The sequence below is a fragment of the Paramisgurnus dabryanus genome, chromosome 14 (genome assembly GCF_030506205.2).
Source record: "Paramisgurnus dabryanus chromosome 14, PD_genome_1.1, whole genome shotgun sequence".
Classification (NCBI taxonomy): domain Eukaryota; kingdom Metazoa; phylum Chordata; class Actinopteri; order Cypriniformes; family Cobitidae; genus Paramisgurnus; species Paramisgurnus dabryanus.
The window spans coordinates 24,600,811-24,614,083 of record NC_133350.1 but is presented as its reverse complement, the minus strand read 5'-3'; the positions used below and the strand labels follow the sequence as shown (position 1 = coordinate 24,614,083).

The 13,273-nt window shown below is 37.7% G+C and overlaps 1 protein-coding gene across 6 annotated transcripts in view; it reads left to right on the top strand.

Annotated features, from left to right (window-relative positions):
- The window catches only part of kif21b (kinesin family member 21B), a 96,009-nt gene that overhangs the window by 55,381 nt on the left and 27,355 nt on the right, over positions 1–13,273 (top strand). For all 6 annotated transcript variants that reach the window (XM_065241720.2, XM_065241722.2, XM_065241718.2 and 3 more), the window contains exons 20-26: positions 2,291–2,392; positions 2,478–2,643; positions 2,748–2,808; positions 2,902–2,950; positions 3,081–3,280; positions 3,386–3,460; positions 6,630–6,743. In XM_065241720.2, coding sequence (XP_065097792.1) covers positions 2,291–2,392; positions 2,478–2,643; positions 2,748–2,808; positions 2,902–2,950; positions 3,081–3,280; positions 3,386–3,460; positions 6,630–6,743 — 767 coding nt within the window. The remainder of the gene's footprint in view (positions 1–2,290; positions 2,393–2,477; positions 2,644–2,747; positions 2,809–2,901; positions 2,951–3,080; positions 3,281–3,385; positions 3,461–6,629; positions 6,744–13,273) is intronic.

Below are 13,273 nucleotides of genomic sequence, written 5' to 3'. Positions count from 1 at the left end.
GAGGGCACTTAAATGCACGCGCACACAGAGACCGAGGGCGAATCCCAAACAGCGCAGGATAAAAATGTTACGTTGTCTTTCATTGCTTTATACGGCAAATGTATGTTAATGGACTACAGTATGAGACACATTTGCGCGACTCTCTCTAAAGTTTACACATCAAGAGTTCTGGGGCCTCATTTATAAAACTGTGCGTAGAATCCTTACTAAAAGTCTACGTACGCATAAAAGCCAGAAATAGTGTACGCAAAAAATATTCAGATTAATAAAACCATACGTACGCACACCAGCAAGCAATATTCCTTTATAAATCACAAATCACCTGAAAATGTGCATACGTGAATCTGCCTCACATCCTGCCCTATACATGCCCATTTTTTACCATAAATAGTCAATGCAAATCACCTCCCGAATGCTGATCCTCATATTAATGAGACTGGCATCCTATTGTTAGTTCGTAAGCTAAACGCACCCAGCCAATAAACACAAGCCATTGTCGTAATCCTCGAGCGTTGAAAGGATGCAGCATTACACACGGGAGTCACCGCAGCATTTATATATTTTTACAGCAATTATATACTGTAACACCTTGTCAAAATCACAGCATAAAAGAGAGGAATCTCTAAAATAAAATAGATATGTGTTTTCTGCTCCTTTTGTGCACGCGTCTGATATATGCGGATTGTTCTCCAGCAGCATGAGCTTTCTCCTCTGCTATACAAAAAGCAGAGATATAAAAATGAATCATTTAAATTTAAAAACATAAATAGTAATTTCCTTTTACCTAACAGACTTGCATTAACTTGTACACGTGAGAGTAAATATGTATTTTTATGTAATAGACCCTTTTACTGTTTGTACACAATGATGACGTGGCAGCGTATGCGCGCGCATTTAGGCAACGGAAGTATCGTAAGAATCAACAGTGAAGCAACACAAACAGTAAGTTATTTAAAAAAAATTGACTTTATCAACATTTTCAACACAGCTACCAGATCCGTGTACTATAGTGGAGTGGATAAAAGACGTTAGCAGATGGCCAAAAATAAAGTTGCCAGATACATATATACGTATATTAGTATATTATATTAGTGCAACCAAACGCAACAACTGGACATTTTGATGTTGAGAAACCGTTTTAATAAACTTTCTGAGTTGCTACCACGTTAGAACCAATGGGGAATAACACCACTTCTGTTGCCCAAATGCGCGCGCAGGCTATTTGATCACGTGAGCTGTAAAAGGGTCTATAGGTGAACGCATGTTTCTTCATGCAGGTTTTCACATAATATTTAGGACTATTATAATGATAGAGAAACGATTGCCCGGAGGCGTGATGGCTGTATTTCCACACTTTGACACTTGATGATAAAAATGCACATTAATTAAGGATAATTTTTGGTTATTTACACTGTGTTCTGCAGTTATCTTATGGATATTTGATGCTATAGTCGGTCCATATCGCTCTCCCGTAGTGGACAACGTGACCTTGAGACAGCGCTGATTAAGTATTTAAAATGATTTTTGATTTAAGATTGAATTTTTACAACAATTATCACTCAGTACAAGCACAAATAACACTGCTGGATTTCATCATCATGATAATGTGGATTTAACGTTTGATATAGAGTGAAATTACATATGTGTGTTATCAATATTTATAATAGTTCTTGTCATATTTACTTTCTTCAATCTGATTTCAGTTCACTTTCTCGCCATCTGTGTCGCCAATTCCCATTAATTGTCTCCAAAATGTGCGTACGCATGGGTCAGAGTTGCTTACAGGTGCGCACATTCTGCCATCAAGTTTTTTTTTTTAGATCACAACTTTTGCGTGGGAAGTGGCGTACGCACATTTTAGCCCCGTTTTTGTGCGTACGCACGCTTTATAAATGAGGCCCCAGATCTTTGAAGGGCATACTGTGATGATCACGTCTGGACCGGACACATTCAACCGCATGTGCCTCTGTGCGTACAGGCAACTGCTCACTTTAGCGCCTTAATGCGATTAAATACATCCGCACCGCATACATGTTGCTTCAGACAAGCACGTGCAGGTGGCGGTTTCTGTTTGCGTCATCACAACATTTCGGCCGTATTGTTTCGGTGATAAATGTCTTTCGGAAAATTTTCGGTGGCCGAATATTCGGGGCATCCCTATTTATCAGTGATCATTTAAGCTCACACATTTCAGGCTTGCATTGGATGCATCCGAAAACTAAGGCAGCTGACTTGCGCGGCATGAAGGCGGCATTGTTTTTTATATAATGTTGTTGCATGTTTCCTGTAGGATGAGCTGGATTCAGTGGACACATCAGTGGTCATCAGTTCCTGTTCATTGGCTGAAGCTCGTTCGCTCCTGGACTATTTTCTCAAAGCCTCTATTGACAAGGTAAGTTTAGATAAAAATGCTTCATTCATTCTCTAAATAGGTTAAAGAAATGACTAAGTGTGTATGTGCATTGTGTATGTTTCAGGGCTTGCTGGTTGCCCAAAAAGAGGCCCAGATTCGACTGCTGGAGGGTCAGTTACGCCAGACGGATATGATTGGCTCCTCCCAAAATCATGTGATCCTGGATGCTCTGAGGGAAAAGGCTGAATGTATCCCTGAATTACATGCCCTTATTCACAATGTCCAACAGGGTGAATATAAACTTAACAAAGAGTGCAATGATTTTATTGAATTACTTTATTCATCAGCTTTTATTTTGTATATATATTTATTATTTCTGTTGTGTATTGTGCAGAGAATGGCTATGCAAGCACAGATGAAGAGACGTCTGAGATCAGTCAGGTGTCGGAGAGCTGGTATGAATTGCATTCACATCAACACGCGCCGTTTTTTTACATAAACTAATCAGTTTGTTTTAAATATAAACATCACTGTTTATTCTGCCACAGTTTCTCCCAGATGAAGTTGTCTGCAAGTCAAGATGACTTTAAACTGAAGGTAAACCTCGTTTTATATCATTTTCAGGGAAGCAGTTTCTCATTTCTGTGTTGTGTGTGTTAACAGATTAACCACCAGGTGGCGGTGTTGTATTTGTTGATATCTTTACTTGCGTTTACCTCTCTCACAGGTTGAGCCTCGACTCTCTGCACAAATGAAGGCGGTGTCTGCCGAATACCTGGGCCCCATTCTGGACCTCACCACCAAGAACATCACCAAGTCATTGGCTTCTTTATCAGAGATCCACGAGAACGGCCTGCTCCTTAAAGAGCCCTATTCAAGAGAGCTGGTGTCTCGAACCATCAGCCTGCCCATCAGGGGACACACCTTGTGCGTGCAGTTTAATACGACCAATGCTTAGTCTTGTGTTTAGGAATCTCACCCATAGTAAATAATCTGCTATCTGTAGCGTAATGGTTTGTTTGTTTGATTCAGTCCAAGACAGTCCAGAGCATCAGACACATCTCCACTAACAAGGAGGCAGTCATATGACCGAGGCCAGCCATACAGGTAACCACATCACCTGAAATGTGACATATATGTTGGGCAACGTTCAGAACCAAAGGTAAGCGTGCTGCTTACTGCATACTGTACAGTACACACTTTCTCCTATTTTTAATATATTTAATATCTAATTCAGTAAATGCCATACAGTTGTTCTTGGCAATAATAATGATTCATTTAACAATTATTATTTTCGCATTAGGACCTGACAAATAATGACTATAAAAAGTGATTTCCATCAGTTGGCCAAAACAAATGCCTCAAACTTACACCATTTTGTTGGGACAATGTTGCCATTTTTGGTAGTTGGGATACTCATACAAACAACAATGTTTTGAAAGCAACACATACTGTAGTAGCAGTGTTAACACTGTTCATGGACATTGACCTATGAAGCCATGGGTTATCTATTGTTACACAGTTAATATTTTATTATCTAAAAATAATTAAACAGTTACTTTTGTATTAAAGGGACAGTTCAGCAAAAAATGTAAATGATTTACTCACCCTCAAGCCATCATCTTTCAGATGAATACAATTTCAGTTATTTTAGAAAATTTCCTGGCTCTTCCAAGCTTTATAATGGTAGTAAACAGGGTCCATGACTTTTAAGTAATCCACGCGGCTCCAGGGAATTAACTCATTCCCCGCCAGCGTTTTTAAAAAAGTTGCCTGCCAGCATTTTTCACAAAAGTTTTACAAAGTGCCTTTCAGGAAGTTCTCTCTTCTATAAATATAAAAACATATAAACATACAAATATATAAAATAAAAGAACAGACCCTCTGCTTAAAAACTAACAAGTAAATAAACAAAAAAACTTTACTTTTTACTTTTTTATCACCTCTCAAATATGGGTAGGTTTCTTCAAAAATACCAACTATTGAGCAAAACGCTGAAATAATTGCATTTTTGTAAAGGACGTTTTGCAGAGATGAGGGGCCGGATTCACAAAACATTCTTAAGAAGAAAAATCTTCTTAACTGTCATTTTTATCTTAAATTCAAGCTTAAGAAAAAAGCTTCTTAAGAAAGTTCTTATTTTTTTCCTTAAGTATATTCTTAAGAAAAAACTTGAGAAGAATTTAAATTCTTGAAAAATAAACTGTCCTTAATAACATCTTAAAGTTAGGATAACCTTACAGTAGTCTTAAATCTCAAAATGTAAGATGTTAATGTGATTGTTTTAAATGTGACATGTTGTATTTTGTAGTCTGAAATGGCAATTTAATCTGTTTACTTCACATAGATTAGTTTAAAGACGAATTCCACACTCATTTAATGAAATTTATTGGCTTACTCAGTAATGTCATGAAACACAAATAAGTATTATTATATGATAATATTAGCAAACATTTAACTTCCTCCGTAATAGCCTACATTCATTGTGAAATTACTTAACAGCTAAAAGTCGCTCTAAGCGGGAGGCGAACCGGTAATCGCTCAGTCATGTGAGTCGAGGGCTCCGAAACCGCGGACACGCATCACCCTCCGCGTCCGTCTTTTGACTCGTGAGCGTGGGTCGCGAGAGATGAAGCCGTGGGCACGGAGAGTGAAGCACGCACAGCCAGAGCGCTCGACCCGCATGACGGACCGATTGGGACATTATGGAATTATATTTACGCACCGCACCGCCTTTATACTGTAGCTGGCCTCTGTTACAACAGCGAATAACATCCTGTAGTAGTCTTAATGCATCACTCGTTTGTATCGCGTTAATGATCGCAAGGTAGTCAAAAGATTAATAGATAAGTGTATTGTTACCTCATTAGCAGGGTATCTTAATTCATTTAAAAGCTTGTCATTTTATTCTTAAGACACAAATTTAAGATATTCTTAAGAAAAAAATTTAGAACTTCTTAAGAATTGTTGCACTTAGGAACATTCTTACGCACTTCTTATAATTTATCTTAACTCTTTCCCCGCCATTGACGAGATATCTCTATCAAAAGTCCTTCACAAAAATTGAATTATCTCAGCTTTTTGCTCAAAATTGGGTGTTTTTGATGAAACCTACACATATTTGAGAGGTTATAAAAACAGAACACATGAAGGTAGGATGAAACTGATTTTTTTTGTTTGAAAGCAGATGGTTTGTTCTTTTATTTCATATATTGTATGTTTATATATTTAAAAAGGAGCATTTTCTGGAAGGCATTAAACCTTTGTGAAAATCATGAAAAATGCTGGCGGTGAAAGAGTTAAGAACTTTCTTATATTTTGTCTTAAGAATGTTTTTGTGAATCCGGCACCAGAGTTTTTACTGTTTTTGAATTAGTTGATGGTTCAGTTTTTATTGGTTGGGTAAGAGTGCCACCTAGTGGATAATAGCAGAATTATAGATCACCATTAAAACCCGTCAGGGAAGCGTCATTGGCAAGGAAACATTTTCTCTTAATTGACGAGAAAACTCGTCAATGGCAGGGAAAGGGTTAATAAAGGCCTTCTGAGGGTAATTGATGCGATTTTGTAAGACAAATATCCATATTTAAAACTTAATGAACTATAATAACTAGCTTCCGTATGCTGCCAATGCACATTCACTAGAGAGATTCAGTGTGGGATGTAGCATATGATGCTGTAACTTAATATGTGAGAAAGAAGAGAGACCAATACAACAAATAAGTTGTAATCAAAACCAAGGATTTTAAATAAAATGGTGGAGTATTTTTCTGGATATTGAGTTATCCCTATCTCTAGCTAAAATAACTCACAACGCAAGAGTCTATTCTCACTGGATCTTACGCATTGTATGGTAGTCCCCTATGCATAAAACGTGTTGGCCGGAAGCAAGTTTTTATAGTTTGTAAAGTTTTAAATATGGATATTTTCTTACAAAATCACATTAATTACCACCAGAAGGCCCTTTATTTGTCCCCCTGGAGCCGTGTGGATTGCTTTTGTGAAGAATGGATGCACTTTTTTGACGCTTGAAAGTCGTGTACCCTGTTTTCTACTATTAAAAAAACTTAATAGTCAGGGCATTACATTTTAAACATCCCAAATTGTGTTTTTTGAAAGATAATGGACATGCGTATCTCGAATGGTTTGAAGGTGCATGGGGTAATTTACATTTTTACTGAACTATTGCTTAATAGGGTATATGACCCATTTGAAAGTAAAGGTTGTACTGTTTGCTTCCATTAGACGAACTGTTGTTTGTCTTTGGTTATTTCAGAAGTCCTGATGTCGGATACACGCCTCCCTCTTCACCTCCTCTCCGAACACGCAACGACCGCAACGTCTTTTCCCGCCTGACCAGCAACCAGAGTCAGGGCTCTGCACTTGACAAGTAAGCTCACACGTTACGCAAGAAACTTTATAAAAGACAATTTTCCTTTTAGGCAAGAGCTTTCCAATCCCGCTCCTAGAGGGCCAGTGTCCAGAGTTTATCTCCAAATCAAACACTTGCTTATCAAAATCTTCATGAATGCTTGATCATTACAAGCAGATGTGTCTGATTGAGCCTGGAGCTAAACTCTGCAGTGGCCCTCTAGGAACCGGATTGGAGCGCCCTTTTTTTTGCGCTCTCCCACTTCTTCCTAGGGTGTATTCGGCTGTTTTCCCTTTCCACCCAATTAGTTAATTTCCTCATTTAGCTCTAAATAAATGACTTTGCTTTCTAACAGGTTGCTTCGATTATTATAAGCATTATTAACCCAGCGGTTCGGTACCACAGTGCTTTAACCCTGCACGTGCCGCAGGCATTATTGATCTCTAAATGCAGCCGAATGGTTAGTATAACTCAAAGCAGACAGCAGAAGCTACAGCGAGTTGTTCAGCTCCCGTAAATTCTCATTATAACACCACAAGTGGGCACATTAGGGTAGGATAACCAATTATTCCACCCTCTGAAGATGGGTTTTGTTTGCACTTTCTTTTCATAATTGAATCAGCAGTCTCTGATATTGCCATAGAGATCTAAATTGGTCATTTGATGCGCCTGTCAGGGATTTATCTCATTATTTCTTCAGCCCCTTGAATATTGCAGACTCTGAGAGTGGATGACCGTGTGTGTGCGTGTGTGTTTTGGGTAGAGCACATAGCGTTGCACACTGTAGAGTTTTCTTAATCTAATTTCTACCAAGCCCATGTCATTCCTCTGTCTTGTTTATTGTGTTGCTGTATTTGTGTTTTGTTTGTTGGACACTTTTAGTGCAGTAATTTTGTTGCATGTTAAGTCAGCAATTTTAGTGATGTTTGAAAAATGCCAAAAAAAAAAAAAATGCTGTAGCTTGCAACAAAGCAAGTTTTTGTTTAAACAAATACGTGACGCTGTGTGTGAAATCCAAGCTGAAGTCTCATAATCTTAAAGGAAAACACCACCATTTTTTAATATTTTACTATGTTCTTACCTCAACTTAGATGACTTAATACATACCTATCTTGATTCAATGCATGCACTTAATCTTTGTACAGCGCGTTGTGAATGTGTTAGCATTTAGCCTAGCCCCATTCATTGCTTAGGATCCAAACAGGGATGAGTTAAGAAGCCACCAAACACTTCCATGTTTTCCCTATTTAAAGACTGTTACATGAGTATGTACACGAGTAAGTATGGTGGCACAAAATAAAACACTTGTTTGGATCCTAAGGAATGAATGGGGCTAGGCTAAATGCTAACACATTCAGGAAGTGCTGTACAAAGATTAAAAGTGCTTGCATTGAAAAAATATAGGTATGTATTAATTCATCTAAGTTGAGGTAAGAACATAGTAAAATATTGAAAAACGGTGGTGTTTTCCTTTAACTATGAGATTAGAGCATCAAAGTTGATTTAACATTGATTTCTATCTTTGACATGACCTTACTAACGATGTTAAAGAAATAGTTCAGCTAAAACAAAAATTACCCCATGATATACTCACCCTGAATCCACCCGAGTTACATGTGTCCATCTTTTTTATACAAACATATATATATCAATATCATATCACTTCCATCTTTATAATAAATTAATATGGGGTCCGCTCCTTCCAAAGTCCAAAGGATGTGCATCCATCCTCCACAAAAGTAATCCACATGGCTCCGAGGGGTTAAATAAAGGCCTTTTAAAGGGACACTTCACCCAGTTGCATTAAGCTTTGTATAGTTAGAACCCCAGTCATGTTTTTGAGCGGTCGTGCATCATTTCCTCAGTTGCCGCCGAGACAGGAGAAATACAGATTTCAGTGTTGCACTTCCTTCTTTCAATGATGTAAAAATCATCATTTTGCATCATTGAAAGCAGGAAGTGCAATATCTTTGTTGAGGGGGTGAGACTACAAACACCCCTTTTCTCGGTCAAACAGGCACCAAAATCGAAATGTATGTTACATTTTGACTACAAATATGACACACTATCAATAAAGATTAATGTTTCTATGGGTAAAATGCTCCTTTAAAGGAGTAGTCCACTTTAAAGATGGGGTCCATTGACTTTTTATAGTAGGAAAAAATACTATGGTATAAGTCAATGGGCCCCATCTATAGAGTGGACTACTCCTTTAAGGGTAATTTATTCGATTTTGTAAGAAAAATATACATATTTAAAACTTTACAAACGAAGATAACTAGCTTCCGATAATGCCGCCATCTTAGACTCCTTGGCATTCAGGAGAGAGTATCAGCGTAGTGTACACACTTTTCATATGTGGAGGCACAAAGCAGGGAGAGAAACACTACAAAAAGTGGGTAAATCATTTTTTTATTTACATTTTATTATTTATTTGTCATTAATTGTTTTTCATCAACACATGAACCCCCTGCAATTCCCTCGCAAACCACCAGGCGTTCGCAAACACCAGTTTAGTGCATAAAAACGTTAATGGTGCTTTCATAATAATTTGTCTATTTATACACTCTTAAAACCCGTAGCTACTGGTAACAGATAGTATTGTAATTGGATTGGTCCTGTTAGTCCGAAACCCAATCTAACAATTTTTTTTCAATCCAACGTGTCCGATTCGTGCGTCCCTATTGAAAATGTGAATTTTTCACATGACTGCTGAAGCTACATGAATAATATCACCTGTTAGTAGTTGCCAGTCTCAGATAATATAATTGTCTTTTCATCTAAGCTTTCTATAGTGTGATTTTTATTTTCCATCTCCAGTGATTGTGTAGACTTGATGAGGTTTTAATCTTGACAACCATACGGTCTGTGCTTGAGTTCATGCAGAATAGCAAACCGGACAACAGACGCTAGACAGTCACGCAGGCCAATATTAATAGACATTCATCAAGATTTAAATTGGTGTTAATGTCAGAGGGACATCAAAACAAACTGTCCTGTCGATTGGTCACACGCAGATGAATCTCATTCTTAAGTAAAAACTTGACTCAGACTTAATCAGTATTGTAAAGATGATGCTTGACACTTCATTAACATTTCAGCCAATCAGAGAGACTGCCAACAGTTCATATTGTTTTCCTTCTGACTCTCTAACTCTGCTCTGACTTCATTGAAGGCCGTCGCACGTAGATGCAGAGTCTGAAAAAGTTCGGCGGGCTTGACCCTCATTATCAGACTGTGAATCTGTTCCTGTTTGGAATGAGAAAGACATCAAGCCCATAGTTCTTTTCTGCATACGATAAAGCCAAATTGATTTTACTGGAGAGTCTTTTGTAATGTCTGATAAAATAAAGTTAAATGTGAAATTTAAAGAGGTGTTTTTGGTTCAATGTATGTCAAGCTCTAGCAACCGTATCAGTAATGTGATAATACCACATCTTTAAATATTATTCCGACTTGTCCCTTGGGAAGTCTATTGGGCAAGCATCATGTAGAGATTAAAGGAATAGTCTACTCATTTTCAATATTAAACTATGTTATTACCTTAACTAAGAAGAGTTGATACATCCCTCTATCATCTGTGTGCGTGCACGTAAGCGCTGAGGCGTGCTGCGACACTTCAATAGCATTTAGCTTAGCCCCATTCATTCAATGGTACCACTCAGAGATAAAGTTAGAAGTGACCAAACACATCAACGTTTTTCCTATTTAAGACGAGTAGTTATACGAGCAAGTTTGGTGGTACAAAATAAAACATAGCGCTTTTCTAAGCGGATTTAAAAGAGGAACTATATTGTATGGCGGAACAGCACTTTTGGGAGTACTTCGACTCGGCGCAGTAACACCCTCCCTCTCCTATTATGAGAGGGAGAAGGGGAGCGGAATTTTTTAGGGGAGTCGAAATATCGGTTTTAAATCCACTTAGAAAAGCGTTACGTTTTATTTTGTACCACCAAACTTGCTCGTATAACTACTCGTCTTAAATAGGAAAAACGTTGATGTGTTTGGTCACTTCTAACTTTATCTCTGAGTGGTACCATTGAATGAATGGGGCTAAGCTAAATGCTATCGAAGTGTCGCAGCGCGCTCCAGCGCTTACGTGCACACACTAAGATGATAGAGGGATGTATAAACTCTTCTTAGTTAAGGTAATAACATAGTTTTATATTGAAAATGAGTAGACTATTCCTTTAAAACTAGAATTTAAAGTTTAAAGAATTTAAACTCTTATTTTAAAACGAAATTGTCTAAATCAGCCGTTTAGTAAGCAGCAGAGTTGCTTTACAAAGGTTAATCCTGTTGCTTAAATTTTTTCCCATGTAGACATATATTTAAGTTTACCAGCAGGTTTACCACCAAGTCAATGGGTTTTCCACCATTACATTGTCCAAATGATTAGATCTAAATGAAAAACAAAGAAAAGGTTACTAATAGATTTTATCACAGCGGTCTTATGCTAATTTATAAAATGACCTTTTGCTTTAAATCATATTTTATTCAGTGTTTCCCACACATTCACTTTTCTTGGGTATATTAACAACTGCCCACACTCTAAAAAAAGTGTAAATTTTTTTTGTGTGTTATGCTTTCAAGACATTATTGGCCAGATTTACTAAACGGGGCAAATTAGTGCGAGAGCACATTTCCAAAAAAGCGCCGAAGGGAGTGCGGGTTGTTTACTAAAAAGGCTCAAATTAAATAACACATGCGCAACGACTGATTTCCAAACTGACCAACACAATCTACTAAGAGCAGCGCAAACTAGTTTAGGATCGCAAACAAGCAGAGCTGATCCTCGGGTGGGTGATCTACTAACGCAGTAATTCTCAAAGTGTGGTCCGCGGACCACTAGTGGTCCGCCAAACCCCCCTAGTGGGTCGCCAAAAGATGACCTAAATTAGGCAAGTGTTTATACCAGGGCTATTCAATTGGCGGCCCGCGGGTCAGACCCGGCCCCCAAGGTAATTTGATCCGTCCCTTTATGTAGTCTGTAAAAAAGACATCTCTAGAATAAATTTAGTAAGTTAAACAACGGGCCCTACAGTTACGAGTTGATGCGCGTGCGTCTGTTTCAAACAGCATGAGCTGCAGAGCGTGAGTCACGTGACTGGTGCGAGCAGCTGTGTCACGTGTTTATATTCGCGCTTTGGTCCACAAGTTCAACGCGATCGCCTCCCCCGCTCGCGCCCGCGTCTCAAGACGCGATAGCTGACTGTGGTGAGTTAAGAGACCGGACTCTATGGCTGTTTTAACTTTATTTGTTGTATTTCCAGCTTTAAAACACTGCCTTTTCCGACAATTGTTGTCTGATAAGTCTGCTCAATTATGACTTGCTTATCAACAATGACATTTATGTTACATGTCTTAATAAATGAAACTGCCGTTTTTCCAAAATTCAAAGCATCGTTCTCACACAATAATGCAATTTAAACGAGTAACAGTTCATTTGCACCACTGTATGCGTATCGTGCTGACAAACATACACCTGATTTCACTGCTCTTGCGAAATCTAAAAACATATTCTGTCTTATTAGAAGCTAGCCTAATGTTTGCCAATTATTAAGATGGCTGTTGTTGTTGAAATAGGGCTACTGTAATAATTAGCTTTGACAAAAAACTGCATGAAACAATGTTATGTTCCATGTTATAAACTTTTTTGATATGTGCACTGAAGTGAGTAAATGAGTTAAATTCTCAATGAGTGTGATATGGATCTTATTTACCTATTTAAATGTAGAATAAAGCTTAATGTCAAGAATAAACTGAAAGCAGCTAAAATCCACAGATCTATTAGTTTTGTAATGTACTAGTTTTTGTTTCATGTGTAAAATCCCTGTAATTTCAGTGATTTTGGACATTAAGGGGAATTTTTTTTCAGCATTATATTGTTACCATAGATACAACCATAAACTTCACATACCCGCCACCTCAGTTTTAAATTAATGGCTCTTTGGAATGACATTAAGTGGGACCTAGGCTGTTACAGTATGTTTAATTGCAGTTTTTTTTCACATGTGCAGTTTGTTGTTCATATTAAGCTGCAACTCATTTTACATTTACTTTTTCAAATGAAATAAAATTCATATAATAATTTCTGAACATAGCATTGCATTTGTGTTTAAAAAATTTGTTTTTGACTTAAAACAGTTGCATATTAAACTTAAATTTAGCTTATCCTTCCTATTTTGTTGTTTTTTGGGGGGCGTGTTAGAGTCAGATTCTGTTAGGTGGTCCTCAGAAAAATATTGGAAGATGAAGTGGTCCTTGGGCTGAAAAAGTTTGAGAAACACTGTACTAACGCCACATGCGGTTAAGTTCATCATCACGGACATTGCAAATGAAAAATCTGGGTGTGTAATTCCAAAAAGTTTTGAAACACCTGCTATTGTGTAACTCAAATAAAAAATAACATGGCTTGGCAAACAATATTTTTGAATATGTTTTTCTGGCATTACAAATAAACTCTTATGCGTGAAAAAAATCCTCTTGTATCACGCGCTCTCTGATCTCTGCCTAGTCTCCTTTTATCAGCTAAAACTGCAGCTATT